A 19,023-nucleotide genomic window follows, 5' to 3' on the forward strand; every position below is an offset into this window, starting at 1 on the left:
GTGCCGTTGAGTGAAACTTATGATTTATTTTCTATCTCATTGTTTGGCAGTGACATAAAGTAGCTGTAATTGTGCAAAAGCTCTTTCATTTTTGTTGATAACAATGAGCCAAGCAAACTTTGAACTGTCATATTCAACTGCATATTTCCAAATGTCACAAATTCAATCAGATCTTAAACATTTTGAGTACTTTTTGAAAGAAATCGAAAAAACAATCATCAGATTGTCCAGGTTTTTCTGGGAAATAAAGGACATAAGACACACTATTTGCACATTCTTATAGCCTCTTATAATATACATTCTTACATAGTGATGGGGAAAAAAGCACAGTGTTCTAAGGGTTAAAGAAGACCTGAATCTATACATTCCATCCTATACCTCACAGACTTCACGTTTTGACCCGGTGTTTATCCTTTTGCTTCCTCCATTTCATTTCTGTATTATGTTGTGCAAGAATTTGTTTAGTAGTAATAGGTAAGTACTATTGTACTATTTGCATATTTGTAATAAGATAGACAAGAAATGATGGCACATATGAGTGGACAATTGCCAGGTGGTATTATCCTACAGATGGCTTTTTTTTTTTGCAGGTGAACTTTAATTGCATATCTCAGGAGGCTTCAAAACAGGAGCAAGTTTTGCATTCGGAAAAATACGCCAGTTTTTTTCTGTGGCTGCAATGTTTACTGAGGACATTAGAATTGTGCTAAAGCTGCAGACAATTAACAAAATGTATCACATCATCTCATGTTATTAAGATCACCTTTTAAATATTTGGGGTGCAATAATACAAGGCATGACTAATTTCTTCTTTTGTTTTTCCTTTGCCATGTTTCAAAACTGCAGCTTTGGCCCCTGACAGACCAGCACTGTCATAGTTTCAAAGGTTTGGTATATTATTAGTTCCCATCTTCAGAGAATCTCAACCACTGTAACATGATTGTGTTTAATTTTAGTTTTTTTAAAAACAGTTTAGATTGTGCACAAGGTATCTTGCAATGTTAAAAAAAATCCTGTTGATAGCCAACGAGACAGAACCAATAATATAATCTATTTGGTTGAGCTAAAATAAAAAAAATTAAATTAAATTTTTTCTTTAAATAGATAACTCAACTTCCCAGATAAATAAAGGATGACATAAATGTAAAGTCTTCAGAGCATTAAGATGCCAATGACCGTAAACAAACTCTTGAACAAGAAACCAATCTCACTTGAGCTGCACAGGAACACAAACCGCAGTAGTAGAAAGGGGAAATTGCGGGGCCAACATATACAACATGACACTACAACTCTACTCTCAGCTTTTTTTTTTTTTATAAATAATGCACATTTGACTTATTTAACAGGGCATGGTTATACTTAGGAAAAATATATTTCAGGTCAACTAAAATATATATATATTTTTTTTTTCTTACATGTTTGTTATTGTGTGTTATTTTCAGTTTGTTTTGCAGGTGTAGAAACCCTGACGGACCTGAAAACTCTGGTTTCCTGTTGAATTGTGTCAAATTAGATGTGTCGGCTTCGGGTCTTGTACTCACGACACGATGCCTGTGAGAGCGCTTTCGAACCAGCTGGTGAAAACAGGAAGATTGTGCAGAAGAGAAACTTATGGTGAGAGCTGCAGACTCCAAGTCCCCCGCCGAACAGTTACACAAACATTTATAACTGTAAGCCACATAGTCCCATTGAACAGTTTGTCAGTTGCGTGTGTGGTATTAATGGCAACCAAGAAAACTCAGCTAATAGGTCATTAAGGGACGCAAGGAAATAAACAACAGTTCAGAGAATTACCTTTTCATGTATTGGGCAATTCGAAAATAAAAAAAAGAGTTTGACTAGTAGGTCACTCAAAGTCATAACCAGGCAACTGAAAGACGGAAAACACGCCCGTCTATATGTTGACGTTTTCCAGAGTAACATCTTACCATTTGGAAATCATGGTGGAGAGATGCCCAGCTGATTAAAGACTTGTTATTTAGTTCACATGACTACCATAAGACACCCAAGCAATTGTTATTCAGTAAATATGATTCAAATGGCTGAATACAGAATTCTTAATACAAATTTGACAACAGAATTATTTAGACACATCAGCGATTAAGACAATTAAATTCAAGTAAAATCTGAGTATCCCTCTCACTTTAAGAGAGTTATATTTATCTAAATCCACCAAAGTATTTTGGTTTTGGTCCTGGACTACTTGGTCAGTAATGCACATAAAGTTGCATCTCCTTTTTCAAACTATGGCAACACATGAGACACATGACTTCTGTTTCAACTCGGTGACGAACATTAGATTGAGATGTTCAGCAAAGAACATCAACTCGAATGTAAAAAAGGAAAAGCACTGTAGAAGAAATTAAGCTACAATGTGCCGCCTTTGCCAGAAGGGGGCGATGTTTGCAAAGCTTGTTTTCCACCTGCATCCCACTGAACACAGAACAACTAGAAATGTAACACTTTATTCAAAAAAGTATTGGTCCACATGAAACAATCCCACATTGTTTCTTACAATCACTCAGACCAAAACAGCTTTTGCAGACAAACATTGGCATCAGTGAACACAATAACAACCCTTCAAACCATTAGTGAGAATATTAACACAGTATGTCAAACTTCATGGCGAAGAAGCAACATAAAGGTGACGTGAAAGCACACACAGACACAGCTGCAAAGGTACAGTAATACACTTCTGACAATAAATACATATTCATACAGATAAATGAGATTTGTCTCATTCAGCATAATAACAATGAAGCGGCAACAGGAAGTTAATAATGTGTACGTGTGAACAGATTACAGCAGTGTGGGCAAACGACAAAATTAAAAAATAAAAGACACGTGTATGGGAAGCTGATAGGGTCACATTTCGTCTGAAAAAACAAGCGCATGGCGATGAAGTGGGACGAGGCAGTGTACATGCCGTCACACACCTGGAGCGCGGGAGGCGTGGTCGACCCGTCAAATCTGACAGAACGATCACGCCTCTGCAACAGCAGCTGATAAGGCATGTCACCACCTCACGTCAGGTGACAGCTCTCAGGTAGGCGGAAGATACACGCCGAAACTGGTTAACAGGGTAAAGGAATACTTCCTGAACCAAAAAAACGAAGTTCAATCGGTCGACACAATGAACACATTCACAACGCATAATTCATCATGGCTGAAAGAACAGACACATTTGAACACGATCTTTCAATTCATGAGCTTCATCAAAGAAGAAATAAACATATGCCAGGTTACACGTCGCCACATACAAATTTCATACCCAGTCTGTCGATAAGTTATAATTGCTTTCACAACTATTATTCATAGCCTAAGACATTTTGACAGTTTTTGTCCTTCAGTGTTAGTTTTTTTTTCTTTCTTTTTTTTTTACTACATCCACTTCAGTAATTGTACTGTACTTTAAAATCAAGTACATGGTTATTCATCAATGCAAAACTTTTCATGAAAAAAAAACACCAACAATACCGACATACAATATTCTACATTGGAAATGCTGTAACCTGTTCACACACGTACACATTTATAACTTCCTGTAGACAATTGCCACTTTTCCACGACATGGTCCTGCCTCGCCTCAACTCTACACAGTTTAGGATGGTTTTCCATTACAATATAGCACCTCATCAATGTGGGCGGAGTCAGCCCAGCACGTCTGCATGAAACTGCCGTGAATGCATTTTATACTCGACACGCACAAATTTGTGTCTTGTAAAGCGGTTATTTTCAGTGTACCGAATCATTAGAATCAGTTAATTAAAAAGATTTGTTCACATAATGGTTCAGTATTTTCTGTATGACCGGAGCACAGACTCTGCCCGACAGTCACTGAACTGATTGAACGGCTTGATTCTTGTGTCGGACGCCTATTCCAGTGTTGGCACTCTGACCAATCAGTGGCGGGCAGTCTGACGACGTCACGTATAGTGTGGGCTCAGCTCGCTTGAAACCTCGCCGAAGCCGGTACAAATTTTCCAATGGAAAAGCAAAAAAGAAAAAAAAAAAAAAACTCCAGTGCCGTACTGAGGCGAATTGGGACCATGTAGTGGAAAAGCAGTTCAGCGTCAACACAAATAATCAAACATGCTCTACATTACTAATACTACATTTTCAAATCATAGATATGATTTTAGACAGTCATGATTCAGCACAAAAAAAAAAAAAAAAAAGAAGAAGATAAAAGTGCAAAAAAATTTACATTTGAAGTTGTGCGAAATGTCTGTAAATACACTCATAAATTATAAATATAATTTTTTGATATTGCACCATAGGAGTTTTGCTCCGTACAAATTAATCCATGAAAATCAGAGACGGAGAATTAACCTTTTCTGTTTTAACTGTGACTTTTGGTGTGAGATGTAAATGACCACAATATTAAAAATGTTAAATGTAAACGGTATTTCAAAGAATAGACAGGAGGATGCGACCTGACAATCTGTCCCCACTGAATACACAGACGGGTCACAAATGAAAGGAAAAACCTAATAAATGAGGTGAAACATGCACCTTATTAAGACACCATCATCATTTGGAGTATTAGGGAACACTAATTGATCTTTCAACATTTTCTGGACCAAAAAAAAATTATAATGAAAATAATCGTTAGTTGCAAACCTAATTACAACGTACATTTCTGTACGAATTTCAAAAATGCAAAAAGGAACTACAAACCAGAAAAATAACTTGCTACTTAATGCATCCCAATGTTGGAGCACACCAGATTTTTGAAAATGCACTTAATTTCCTCAAAGAGAGACAAGGGCCTTCATTTGTCTTACATATTTTGGACAGACTTATGTTAGAGACAAAGTCCTGTCTCAACTGCTTGGATCCCTCATTCATGCAAGCTTCAACAATGTTGGTGTCTTATCTAAATAAACATAATGGCCATTTCCACAGAACCAGTTCACGACTAATCCAAAAGCAGAAAAATATCTTCAAATAGTCAAAAACCACACATTTCAGAGCAGTATTTGATGTTAAACATTGATTTTTCTTGCATCTTCAACAAAAGGGAGGTATTGTTGTCAAAAACAATCAGCAGCTGACATTTTTTTTATTAAAGGGCCAAGAAACAAGCAACTGCCTTACTGTTGATGCTTTCTGGCACTTTCTAAACAAGGATCATGATGACAGCATCTGACCCATTTAAAGTTCATGTCCAGTAGTGGTACATACACAAGTAGGTGAGGAACAGGTTGGCAGCCAGGCTGACAGATAAAATCCCCGGAAAGATGAGACGCTTGAATATACCTGGAGACACATAGGAAGAAGCACATTATTGTCACGACAATGATCATTAAAATGCTGTTTTTAATGCATACGTTACAGTTATGTTTCTCTGAGGCAACATATTTCTCCTTCAGAAATGTTTGGGGCCTCAGTTGGTTTAAAATTCAACAACACTGGTAAAATGCAAATAATGAGGTTCTGCAAGTACACACAGTCCCAGCCATAACAACAAAATTAGATTTATAAAATAAAAAAATAAATAAAAAATACACAATGGTACAGAATTGGCATAATAATTTCTTCCAGTTTTTCCGTTTTCAGCCTTGTGTTTCTGATTTTCAACAATTTTCATTTCGGTGCGTCCCTAAAGAATAGATTTTAAAAAAATATATTTTTTTAAAAAACTGATACATTTTTTTTTTTTTTAATCTCAGTAACCGATTCCTACATAGCCCCAGACTCAAAACACTAATTCATGGACACGAAATATGAATCAATTAGTTCTCACTAAATTGGTATAAAGTGAACGCAAATTTAATAATATTAATGACATTCTTATGAATTACAGATAGAGCTGCACAAGTAAAGCGAGCAAAGAGGGTCAACGCTTCTGGATGGTCAGGGACAGTGTGATTGAGTTTTATTTTAGGATGAGAATTAGTTACAAAGACATTCTCAACGCCTGGTGTTGCAAGTGACGTGTTCAAGGTAGTTATCCCCCACGACAGGATTTGTGTCATCTGCTGCAGGAGCGCACTGCGTGCATTCAGGAGGCAGGATTATGCTGCTACCTGTGAAGTAACTTTGCTTTTAATATTTTGTTTAAATGTCTCACGCCAATAATGATTCCTTGCGACTCAATCACGCCATCTCTGTCCATCCCCAAGCTTCAGCCCTCTTCGCTCGCTTTATGCTCTCCCAGTAAGTCATGAGAATGTTATTAATATTATTAATTTCCAGCACTTATAAAAAAGCTGCACAACCATACAAATAAACTCATAAGCTGGAAAGGAACAAAGCTCGAGAGAATAAATTAAACCAAAGGCAATGCTTATTAAAATAACACTTTGACTCAAGTATTCACGATTTTGGAGTTCATTTGGTGCGATTTCGGATATTATTTTGCGCCAGGATGAGTGCGTTTGTCATCGCAAGATGCGTAATGTCACGTGACCTTTCAAGACGTGCATGCCTAAGCATCGTTGTTTTGAACAAACTCGGGGAGGAAAATAAAAACATTCATGCATACTTTTTGCAGTTAAAGTCTATGGACAAAATGTAACTCATGAAATTGCAATTAAGACTTTTTAATACTTTTTAAGAACCCGCAGACACCCCGAAGGACGAGAATCTAATGTATTGGTTACATGAAAATGAATGTTTTCTTTTTGGATTTTTTACATCCCTGTTATATACTCTTACCTTTTGAGGGAGCAGTGCTCTCCGGCGTCTGTGTTGTAGTGCCAACCACGCACGAGGATGAGCCCGAGGAGCTGGCCCTCTCACTCTTCTCTTCCTTATCAATCACACTGCCATGTCTCAAACTCAAATCTGCAACCAGGGACATGATTCACTGAATCAGCCACATCATATATATGACACCATCTAAACATCAAAATAACAATTCTGTAATATATATATGACTTGTATGCTTTACTCCATCAGGTGAAGTGGTAGTATTTAGTAACACCGCAGACCCTCAACAATGCATATTTAACAGAGTATAACATCATGTGTACCAACCATTTTGGCTTTGGAAAGGGGAAATGTCGGGTGAAAAACGGCCACTGTAAATGGGAGAGTCGGGTCCAACAGTAGAATATGATGGAGATGCGGGTGGGGTTGAGAAGAGCTTGGGTTCTGGATCTGGACAGAAATGCCACTGTTTCTGGCTGCTGATATTGAGGCGAGCCGGGCTGATGAGAGGACGGCGCCTGGCCGACTCGGAGCTGGATGTACACGACCCAGCGATTGAAGGGGTGGGAGAGTGACTCGGGGACGACGGGTGGCTCCAAGACTTCAGTGAAAAGTAGTCTGTGGGGACGAAAAGGAATCATGAAATGGGTCAAACAATGGTTTTGGTTCAAGCCAAGTGGGAAATCAGTGATTTATAGGAAAATATAGGAAAGGTGGAGTTTTAATACCGGAGGGTGGGGAGTCTTTATATTGAGAGGTTGGTCTACTTCCACTAAAGAGGTAACCAGAATCTGAAAATAAAAACAACATTCATCACAAATGGTTAGCGTCAGCCAGTTTGTCCAAGCCTGACTTTCATCTGCCCCGGCTGAAACCTAAGACAAATGATTTGAATCGAGTTATTACAACACAAATAAGCCACGCAGAATGACTTGTGTTACCTGTCCTTTTGATGGAAGGGATGGTGCCAAGGCAGAGGGTTCTGCTCAACCGTCCAGGCAGAGAGGACGGAGAATCGCTGCATTTGTGACGACTCTGTTGGCAGCTGATGAGTTTGGAAAGATTTGGGGGTGGAGTGGGGATGAAGGACTCTGTCAGGTCAGGAAAGAGCAGAGGAGGCTGGCTGTTGAATGTAGGAGCTGAAGAGCTGCCTGCAAGGTATCTGCAACACAAGAGCAACATGACTCTACATGACCAGACAATAAACAAAATCAAATCTATTAAAAAAAGGGTTTTAAAACCCAGAGAAATCTGACAAAGTTTCTGAGGTCAAGCCTGGGCACAAATGTTCTACCACACATCTCTGATATCTATTTAATGAAAGCACTTGAAGAAAGGCAGCAGTGTATAATAAAGTGGTCAGTAAAAAGCAGCTGCAGCTGTTAGACAACACACGACGGCACAACTGCCAAGAGAACAGGTACAGGGGAAACACTGCCCAGTGACACAGCTCCACATTCATATATTTTCACAATGCAACCTTCCTTCCCTACAGAATCAAGCCTAGGTCTATATGAATTGATAAACTATACTGCATTAACCCTGTTGCTGCAGTTAAACCAGGCATGAACAAACAAGTGGAGTGTGTGTGTGTGGAAACAAACAAACAAACCCCAGAAGGCATGTCTTTTCACCAGTTCTTTATTACATTACATGCACAACAAGCAATTCTACAAGGTGTTAAACTGGAGCTTCAATTCTATAACAAGACACCCAACTTCAGCATTTAGAGCAGCCAAAAAAACATTTTGCACTGGGTCTATTGCTGGAAGCCATTCAGGCTGGACGACGCTGTCATGTCTGAGGAGACAGAATGTGTAGCAACTGATCAACGTAATATTTAAATAGCATAATTATCCTATATCTTAGAGTTACAGATTGATGCTTTAAAAAGGTGGAGTAAGCAATTCTAATTACATATTCTTTACTAAATTCAGGGAATATCTCCTTGGACTGTTAGCTATCCCTCCTGTGTGGCTTGAACCGATATTGTACAACACTATTCCAGTCAATCGACACCAGGCACCAGGGGGCATTCATGTACATGCACAGGTTAGAGGAGCTTAAAGAATGGGGGGGGGGGGGGGGGGGTAATGGGAGTGAGAGACAGTATATATGGCACATGCTAAAAGTTTAGCATCTGTGTGCATTTGTTTTACAGCTCACACACACATAGATGGATTGATAATGTGAAATTATATGCCAGTTACAATTTGTTAGCTCAACATAAAAAAAATAAAAATAAAGCTGTGCTTCTGAAGGAGGAGAAGGGGAGGAATCGTTTTGTTGTTGGGTTCAAATATCACATATTTTTGTTTACTCAACCTTTAACCTGTTAAGTACCACAATTGTTAATATTCAGAGCTTCAAAGATTCACACACACACACACACACACATTACAGTCACATTCTGGATCTCTAGAACAACACAGGACAGCTTATTTAGGATTATAATAAAGAAAATTATTTTCTCCATTTGTAAAAAAGGTAGTTCTATAGTCACGATTAAAATACCACAAAATGATTGTGGCAATAGTATAATTTGTTTTACATTTGTGTTTGTAACAGACAAGTTGGAATAATAGTGCCATTTGTAGGATAACAATAAAAAAATCTGATAAATTCAGGAATATTCTATAATATAAACAGTGTAAAAAGGTGACCCCTCTGGAATTATATCTATTCCAGTCTAAATTTGTCATAAATGTTCATATTGTGATCATAGTTATATCAATACACTGGAGCCCCAACAAACTATTGCTAATTATAATCGATTATTGTCTGAGTATTTGCTTGGTCCATTATATGTCAGAAAATGTTGATTGGTGTTTCCCAAACTTTGAAGTGATGATCTCAAATGTGTTGTTTTGTCCAAAAACCAATTAATGTGTTTCAGTTTTAACGACTGCTTTGTCAAATGGAGCAATGAAACCAGAAAATATTCACATTTAAAAAACTTTCAATTATTAAAAAAACAACCCTTAAAACCAAAGAATTGATTCTCAAAACAGGTGACGATTTAGTAATCGATTCATCAAATAATCGTTGCAGCTCTACAAGTAAATAACTGATAAATCAATCAATATATTCTTCCTGTCTATATCAAATTCATTGTAAATACATTCACAAAGTAGGTTAGAAAAAGCGAGGTTAATGAAAGTCTTTGAAAGCCCAGTCAATATAACAAGCCTGGAAGTGCGAGTTGGAGCTACTTCAACAATTTGTTTTACCATTTTGACGGCATCATTATCTGTTTTAATGTTCTGGCCTTAAGTGGTTCATTTGTTTTCTCGCTTATACACCTCCGTCTCTACCCCGTCACTTCTCAGAGTCCACTTCTGCCTTTTTTAACTTAAGCAGTTCTGTAAAAAAAAATAGCAACATTTGTCCTTCACAATGTAAAAGTTTTGATCTGCAGATTAAGGTTTTGACATCCTTTAACTTCAAGGGATCAATTATCTTTTTACCTCAAGCTGTAGTGTGAATGTTATTATTCAGTAAAAAGGCACAAAATGTCACTATCCTTTGAGCACCATCAGCACACCGTCATTATCCGACTTGGATTAGCCTCAGATCACATTTCATAATTTAAAAACAATTCAAAAGTAGTTCCACAGGGTTCACACACTTCTCGCCGATGTAGCATAGTATAACAAACGTGCACGGCAGAAAACACGACAAGTACAGCACAGCATGTAAATCATTGGCAAAGAAAATACATTATAAGTAGTTCAAACAAAAAAGTAAATGTATACATACGAGAACGCACACAGAGCTAGGTGCAGACCATTGAACTTTTTACTGTCAATGTCCAAGTCAATCAAAACTAAAACAAATCACTACTCATGTTCGTCATGCTCAAAAATCATACATTTCTCCTCCATTAGAACGAGTCTATAAGTGTTTCAATTTTGTTGATTATTTTTGTCAACAGATAAAGAGTAAGTTATTTACTATCATTTATAACTTATGCATAAGGAAGATACCATCGGTCATTACTGACCAATGCAATATTATAGATATTATCTAAAGCTTTGCAATGATTGTGTTGCACGATTTTCAGCATTAAACTAATTGACACACGTCAAAAGAAATCATTGGTGTTGCTGCATTTTGTTAAAAACCGGTTAAGCCACAGTTTGTACATAAAACAACTCTAAATTATATAGAATCAATACTTTAATTACAACCTAGATCTGCATCTGCAGTGTCATAATTTGGCCACGCTTATTGCAAAAATTCACAGGTTAAAGCTTTGAAAGCTTTGGTTTGTGATCATGATCTACAAGACAACACAACATGCAATGTTAACAATACTCAAAACAGCCAAACACGATCTACAGGTATTAGTTAGAAATACCTATTCACAGTACTAATAAATATCGCACTTCACTCAATATATAAACACTCATTCAAACAAAGTAATAGCAGGAAAGGTTCAAGATTAGCACATGCAACTCGGTTAGTATTACTGGAAGTGAACTAACAACTACCTGCTAGTGAAATGTAATATAATGAGCTTCGTGTGGTACAGCTGCATTTATCTAGGTTATTTAAATAGAAAATGAAAAGACGTCCAATATTCCACTTGTGCAAGTCAGGTATCTGTGTTTGTTTATAGTGGCTCATCTTGCACAAACAGAACATGCAAGGTACAACTTCATTCCACCTCGTTTTAACTTTGATTCTTATGAAAAACACCTGCTTGGCGTTCGCTGCAGTATTACATGACACTTGAAAAGTTTCCCGTCAGTGACCATGAACAGTAGCAGAGCCAAGCATTTGATAACTGTTTGCTTGTTCATGTACCAAGAAAATAAGGCCGCCAGAGATAATTACAGTCTGACATAATCGACTCAAGGAAAATACAAGACAGCACCTGCCCGTTTGTCATCTAAAGGGAATTCTTTTTAACCATCAGCTTAAACCCCTCAAATCAGACTTTTAGACTTTAGGCTTTTGCTACCAAGGACAAAAGGTGCCGTTTTACTTTTTTTTTTAAAGTGTTATATGAAAAAAGAATGCTCTGCAAAGTTTACTGGCTTTTAGTAAACGGTATGCAATTACGCATAATACAAATGGAAAATGATCAGTGGTGCATGATCACAGAGTACAATCAGGAAGTTTTTAGAAAAATATTAACTTGTTACCACTCTTCCCATGCAAGTGTTTTCAATTACTTGATTTCAAGGGGCAGTGAGAAGATTATACGGATTTTAAACGATCAATGTGTCACTTTCCTTATTGTTTAACTGTTTTGTTGCAACAGCAGCCTCTTCACAGCACTTGAGTGCATGCATGGCCACATATCTGTATATGGTAAAACATTGCAGCTCTAACTCAAGAACTCAAAACACTTGAGGTATATGCAAGCAGTAAATAAATATTTGTTTTAAAAGGACTGAACACTTGTATCATTAAAAATGAACAATTTCTGAATTGAACAAGAGGAATCTGATGTTACAAAGTCATATATAAAAGTATGGCCTGTAGTGTCATCACAAGATAGTTTCATGCAATGAGCTGCAGTTAGTGAACAATCTTCAACACACAGCTGCATCACTTCATCTCAACATTATGGTATAATAAATAATACTTAAGTTAGTGCTAGTTAAATGCTAAAAAATACTTTTTATAACCACATAAGGTTAGTCCATCACATAGAATGTTGTATTCCACACAGGTTTTGGAAAGCAAGTCATAATGAATCTGTAATAAACAGTGGCACATTTTCCAAATCGACACATTCTGTAGGGTGACCATGGCAATTTTTGTGGCAGCTAACAATCATATCAGTGTTTGTGTCCGTCAGTACTAGTAACTAAACGAATGGTTTTATAGTGCAGCATTTTACACAGACCAGGCAACTTCAGAGCAATTGCTTGTGTGCACGAAGGTGAGGTTCTGTTTGAAAACTAACCAAATAACAGTCGTCCTACATTCATATCATGTGCTTTAACTTTGTCATTAAATCATAACCTGAGAGTCACACGAACAGTGACAGAGTTATGGATTGAAACTAGATATTGAATTAAAAAGAGCATGTCCCTCGCTGTGCTCTGACCTGACTCTATTGGACATAAACCTCTACCCTAAACAGGAGGTCTTACACAGTCGTATATATTTCAAGCACAATAGGAAGATTACTGCTCAATTTCTGACCTTCTATATTTGCCTCTTCGCAGACCTTGTGGTTTTCGAGTTGCCAAAGCAGAAGCAAAGCTCACAAGGCAACACAGAGCGATGCTACTGTTCTTGGCTGTGTCCATCCAACCCGAGGAACCAGGCCAGTAGCTATCAGCCAGGAAGAGGCACAGAACGAGGAACCACAGGACAGAGGCCACAGCATCAATTCTCCTCAGCCTAAAAGTACAAATATATATGAACTTTAGAGTCGTTTCTCTTTAAATGTAACTTTTCTGGAATGATATTTCCCACAAAACTAGGATGTAGCAACAGCTTACCTTGCAGATCCTGCTAAGAAGATCGAAGTAAGGCAAGTCAACAGGCCAACAGAGACCACAGACAGCTGGTTGTCCCTTCCATGTTGCCACATCAGCTTAATGTTTTGCGTGACATTGTTTGGGAGGAGATCCAGCAGACCCTGCCATACAGGTACATTTCCACTGCTATCGTTTTTGGAGGTGGATTCGTTGAGGGTTTTAAGAGGAGAGACACCATCGTTTACCGTCTGTGGGCCACTAGATGAAAGGGGCTGGTCTGGAAATTCACAGAACGCTGTGGCAACTAGGAAACCACAAACCAGGAAAGCCAGAGCACGCAAGAGTGTGACCCCCACAGGAGGAGACAGAGAATATGAGTTCTGTAGGAGAGATGACAGGTTTTCATGGTTAATCCAAGTAGTTTCACAATAAATGGGCATCAATAGACAATTTTAATTTGTATTATTAATTCTGTTATTATAACCAGCAAACATACACCTTGGATGGAAAAGCTGATAAATTTTACTTCAACAACAAACGATAACAAAAGTGTGAAAATCAGTTACATGAAACCAATTTAAAAAAGGCTCCTCCTATTGCACTAATATTCATATTTTGACTTAATTGGTCAATAGACAATACAAATGAGTATGTATTTAGGATTGTAATTACGACTGGTGTAAGGGGAAAAAATATCAAAGATTTATACGCTGCATATTCAACTTACTTTCTCATCAGAACATAAAAAACTACACCGAGCTTCAAGAATTTTTGAGCATGGGAAAGAGGAAAAGATTTGGGCCTGTAACCGGGGGGTTGCTGGTTCAAATTCCACAATTGGTCAAAGGCTGGGGTGATGGGAGGGGATGCTGTATTTATTGGTGAGAAGCTTCGGTGTTTACCGATATGTATCTGTTGCTGAAATGTGTGCGAAAATTCACAATGTTCAGTTTCTACAATGCAAGCAACCGACTGGGGCTGTTACAAAACAGTGGGGCATTGACATGTCTCACAGATAATTATAGCAATTAATACAAAATAAAATCCACTCCGAAAAGAGTCTACGTTTGGGCTTAAGCAATTAATTTGTATTCCTGTTGAGTACAGGAAGTTTAAGGCATTTACTTTGTTTCTTTGTACTACAGCATATTACTGGGCCCTTTATTTTTTTCTAAAGCAGAAAACATTTTTTACATTTATAACATTTTAAAAGTAATTTAAGCCATTTATGTAACAAAGTATGAAAACACAGGCCTGACCTCAAAGGCACAATTAAGATATCCAATGATTAAAAACCTTACTGATGTTATGTATTAGCATTCCCATGCAGAGTTGACACAAAACCAAAACTGAGTAATAGGAATAGTAGGTCAATTGTGGCCAAATACTACATTTAATCATCTGCACAGAGCATGTATGGGTTGCACCAACCTTTTCAAAGCTCTTAACAGAGCGTCGAAGCTGATGGTTTAGGAGCACTGTACGTAGCTGTCGGTTTTGATATTTAATGTAGTACTCCACTGCGGTCTGACATGGCCTGCATAACTTATAGGTCTGCTCCAGGTGATGCTTGTATGCTTCAATTTCCTCGTCATAATTTTCCTGCGAGACAAAACCATAATAAATGTTGTGTTAATTGCTGTCCTCATACGGTGCATTACAGTGAACTGAGAAAAATAAATAAATACATACATCATCCCGAGGGATAAATGAGGCCAACTGCTTGATCTTTAGAGTCTGGTTATTATTGCACTTCTTGCACAAAAGCATCTGACAGTTGACCCACTGCTGTATCTTCGGTGTCTCAGAAGAGGTAAGGCTTGCAGATGCACCATGGTTCAGATTTGCCTTGTGCTGAGCTGGAATGGTTTTGTTGTAATCTCCATTCTTAAAAACAAGATGGATCGACAACAAACAAAAAACAAATTGAAAAAGATAACAATGACTTGTACAAATGGTACACTGCAATACCAAGAAATTCAGACCTGGTATTCACATCTGTCCTTATTGGGTCATACCTGTCACTTGTGATTATACACAGACACAAACACCATGACCACAAACACACCTCTAAATTTAAACCTAGGCTAAAATGATTTGAATATGACATCCATTTGTAAATTAAAAAATAAATAAATTGCGTTTGGAATATGAACTGCAAAACAACTTTTTAAGACACACTAATTGCAGTGTTTCAAATGCCAATTTGATTTTGAAAATGATAAATTGATCCAGCCTAATTATAACTTGTTAAAGTCTATTGTCACAAAGAGACACAACATCCATCCATAATTGCATACAGCCCACAGATACAAGACCTTACTTGGTCACATCCACACATTTAATGGAAGGTGTTGGTCGTACTGTCCAATTATGATCAGATCCCTCAGGACAGATTTTAATAACAGGTCTAAAAGTGGGGCTTTACTTTTCTGACTTACCTCCTGGAAACCATTGTACTGTTCACAGCTTGGACAGTCCCAGCAGTTTCTGTTCCCATAAGGCACCACTGTGTTCTCATTGCAGAACCAGCAGTTGACACTTGCATGGGTTGGCTTCTTTCTGCAGAGAACAGGTGAGATTTGAAGATGATGCAATCTGATACCGTTAAACAAAATATATGTCGATCAAAACTGTCCTTCGAATCCACACATCCACACACTGCATTAGTCCTTAAAGTGTTGGCTAGAACAAAGGTATTATACATAAAATACAAACTATTTACAGCAACACGTCGTCTCTGGAGTACGCAGTGTGTGCCAGTGCGTTTTAATATTGTCGTGGAAACATATGGTGTGTTCTTGTTATGTTTCCACGACAACATTGACAACTTATGTCACGGTTAACAAATGTGTGTCAGGTATTGTATGCATGTATTCATACAATACGAACATTACTATTACTATTACTTACTATTTATCTTCATGTTGGTGCAACACTACTTCGTAAAGTTTGTTAGCAAGACGGCTAGAAATGCTAGCGAATGGGCGAACGTTCATATACAGACTAGTGTCAGATATACAGTAAATACACACACATGTGAACGGGCAGTGGACTTTTTTAACCCGCTTTTCTTAACGCGCTCCTAAGCTAACGTTTACCTAGCTAAAGATAGACCGCGTTTATTAACTTACCTGGTGGCAATTTTGTATATGAGCGCTCCACCGGTGACAAACGCCGTAACTCCAACTCCTCCGTACATTAACTCGGGATAATCCAAAATTATTTGGCTAAACGCCTCCATTGTCTACAGAAAGTACCGGTAAACACGGCGATGGGACGTCAGAACAACATCACACAGCGCCAAAGCGCACGCGGCAAAGCCTCTTTTGTGCAGTGCACGCTTCAGAAACGGAACCGGAAATGGTGTCACTGGGACTCGTCTCACTTTTTTTCCCCTTCATAATTAAAACTTATCTTGCTCACTGTTGCATTCTCTAAACCCACTCGCATTTAGACGAGCGTGTATTTAAAGGTGATCATTTTGATGTGACTTTTTTTGTCGAAACTTAGTTCACATGTTTGTTTGAGTATAAAATGTAGACGATACTGTTGGAATGAGAGCGGGGGCGGCGGTGTTATCTATTAATGCTGCATTCAGGGAACATTGACGGAATGGGATAATTGAATTTAATTCAATATAACGATCATACAAGAAGACAGGATAATTAATGGATTTATGCACAGCTGAATATTTCAGAAAATAATATATATATACAATATAATTCTGGATTTATAGTGTGTAATAGTGAATCAGAAGCAGAGTATGTATCACAAATCTGAGTTCACCCCTGTGCATTACCACAAACATATTCAATTATCTTTGGACCTATCATCTCATAATTAATAATTACCAAGTAATTATTTCAAGGTACGTATAATTAATAGATTAATAAGAAATGATCTGGAAAAGCTATTAAATGTATATATAAATTGTATCAAATGGACAGGGATTTTATTTTTGTTATATTGTAGTGACATCGATCAGGGGTGTACTCAACTTTGATGTGACCTGTATAATATTACGTCTTTTAAAGTCGTTTTGTATTATTAATTATCAGGAGCAGGCTACAATATTTTATTTAATAGAAAAGAGAAAAGACGTCAAATATTCTACTTCAGTAATACGCTTTAACTTCAAACTGACTGCACTCTGCTCTTCTTTACTATCACAGTTAATGTAGTAATAATAATGTAAGACACAAGTTAACAAAAAATAAGACTTTATTTGAACAAACATGACATTTTATATCAAGTAAACATTCGTAATCAAATGGATCAGTTGGACAAAACACCTCAGAGAATTAGATAAAGGCAAAGAAAAGAAATAAATAACTTAGGTACACTTGTGCAGGCCTATTTTTTTTATTAAGAAAAACATAAAGTAATAAAAAGTATATCTGGTTGTAGAATACATCCTGATCAGGTCTTTTCCTGCAGTCCATTCTTGATGTTGAAGCAAAATACAGTCAATTGTGACAGTGAGTGCTGTCATTATTAGGAACAAAAAGTACCCCAAAACTTCTGAAACTGTTGTCTGACCAACATGTTGTCAAACTAACAAATCATTACGTGACAAAGGAATGACAGCCAAACTGAAATGGAGGCAGATGAACTTTGAGTCCGTGAACTGGCTGTTAATTGGAATAAAACCAAAAGCTCATCACTGGTCAAACGAATGAGTGAGCTGCGCCTCTGCGTGCATAGAATACGTGGTGAACTGCTGGTAGTTACACGCCACGGACACGTTGCCTCCGTCCGGGCTCACGGGCTGCGTCACTCCGCCGAAAGGATAACCGGTGTGGGGCACCAGCACGGGCAGGTGGCGACACGAGCCGCACGGAGGGTGGTGGTGGTGGTGGTGGAAGTGGGATGGAGGGTAGAAAGAGGTGGTCGGAGACAAGCTGCGGGAGTGTCCGCTGATGACCGAGGGTGATGGGTATCCCGTGGGATGGGACGAGCCGGGCTGCGGCGGGCACAGGCTCCACGAGCTGTTCACGTAAGGCTGCAGGTAGATCGGATCCACGGGATACTCCACGGGGTTCCCGGGCAGGTACGGCACGCTCGGGGGTCTGTAGGGTCTCCTCACTCTCCTCCTCCGCCGGTAGTTGCCCCTCTCGAACATCTCATTGAACGCAGAATCCAGCATCCAGTAGTTGCCCTTCCTGTCTCCTGCGCTCTCCCTGCGCACCTTGATGAAGCACTCGTTCAGAGACAAGTTGTGCCTTATGCTGTTCTGCCAACCTTTCTTGTTCTTCTCGTAGTAAGGGAACTTGGAGAGGATGTAGTCGTAAATTCCGCTCAGGGTTTCTCTCCCCCCGGGACTGTCCTTTATGGCCATGGCGATGAGAGCCACGTACGAGTACGGCGGCTTCTCCGGCTCAGCGGAGGTGAGGTCACCGGTCGGCTGTGGAGCAGGAGGAGCGACCAGGTTGAAGCTCAGGTCCAGGAGCTGCGCTCCCTGCTCGGTGGGACTCTTCTCCTCTTTTGCGTCCATGGCTCGGGTGTCCGGCTCCGGCTCGGTGTGAGTGGCGCAGCGCGAGCGTCCGCAGGTGCACACACTCCTCCCACAGGTGCAGAGTTAGTTAGCGTCTGCTTTCATCTCGCCGACTTTCTCACGCTCTTTACGCGCGCAGCGTGGACACGTCTGTAAATGTTTGGGTTGAGTCTGGGGTCACACGATATGTGTTTATTTTGTCTTCAAAGAAATCGAAATATCCACTCCTTGAAGCGGCGAGATCAAATACTTACGGTGTGTCTCTTGTCAGGCACGTGCTGGCGTTTTTTTTTTTTGCAGCTACAAATGAACACAGTTTTACTTTTTCACATAAGTGCACACTTATTTTAAACACCTTTGTTTCATGACATGACATGACATTAATAGGTTGGTAATAGGTCAAGTTCATGATGTAATGACACACTG

At 38.7% G+C, this 19,023-nt stretch overlaps 2 protein-coding genes across 2 annotated transcripts; both read right to left on the bottom strand.

The window, feature by feature from the left end:
- Window positions 1–5,164: 5,164 nt before the first annotated feature.
- On the bottom strand, window positions 5,165–16,344 carry tmem201 (transmembrane protein 201; the record flags this gene model as incomplete). The annotated part of the gene is made up of 11 exons (XM_083895476.1): window positions 5,165–5,262; window positions 6,664–6,792; window positions 6,985–7,275; window positions 7,386–7,448; window positions 7,599–7,819; window positions 12,820–13,020; window positions 13,122–13,480; window positions 14,532–14,702; window positions 14,793–14,987; window positions 15,542–15,662; window positions 16,235–16,344. The coding sequence occupies 11 exons, from the start codon at window positions 16,342–16,344 to the stop codon at window positions 5,165–5,167; spliced, it is 1,959 nt and encodes a 652-aa protein (XP_083751602.1).
- Window positions 16,345–17,763: 1,419 nt separating this feature from the next.
- Window positions 17,764–18,597, bottom strand: foxl2l (forkhead box L2-like; the record flags this gene model as incomplete). Its single annotated transcript, XM_083895477.1, has 1 exon — window positions 17,764–18,597. The coding sequence occupies one exon, from the start codon at window positions 18,595–18,597 to the stop codon at window positions 17,764–17,766; it is 834 nt and encodes a 277-aa protein (XP_083751603.1).
- Between the last annotated feature and the right edge of the window lie 426 nt (window positions 18,598–19,023).

The sequence above is a fragment of the Microchirus variegatus genome (genome assembly GCF_963457635.1).
Source record: "Microchirus variegatus genome assembly, chromosome: 9".
NCBI lineage: Eukaryota > Metazoa > Chordata > Actinopteri > Pleuronectiformes > Soleidae > Microchirus > Microchirus variegatus.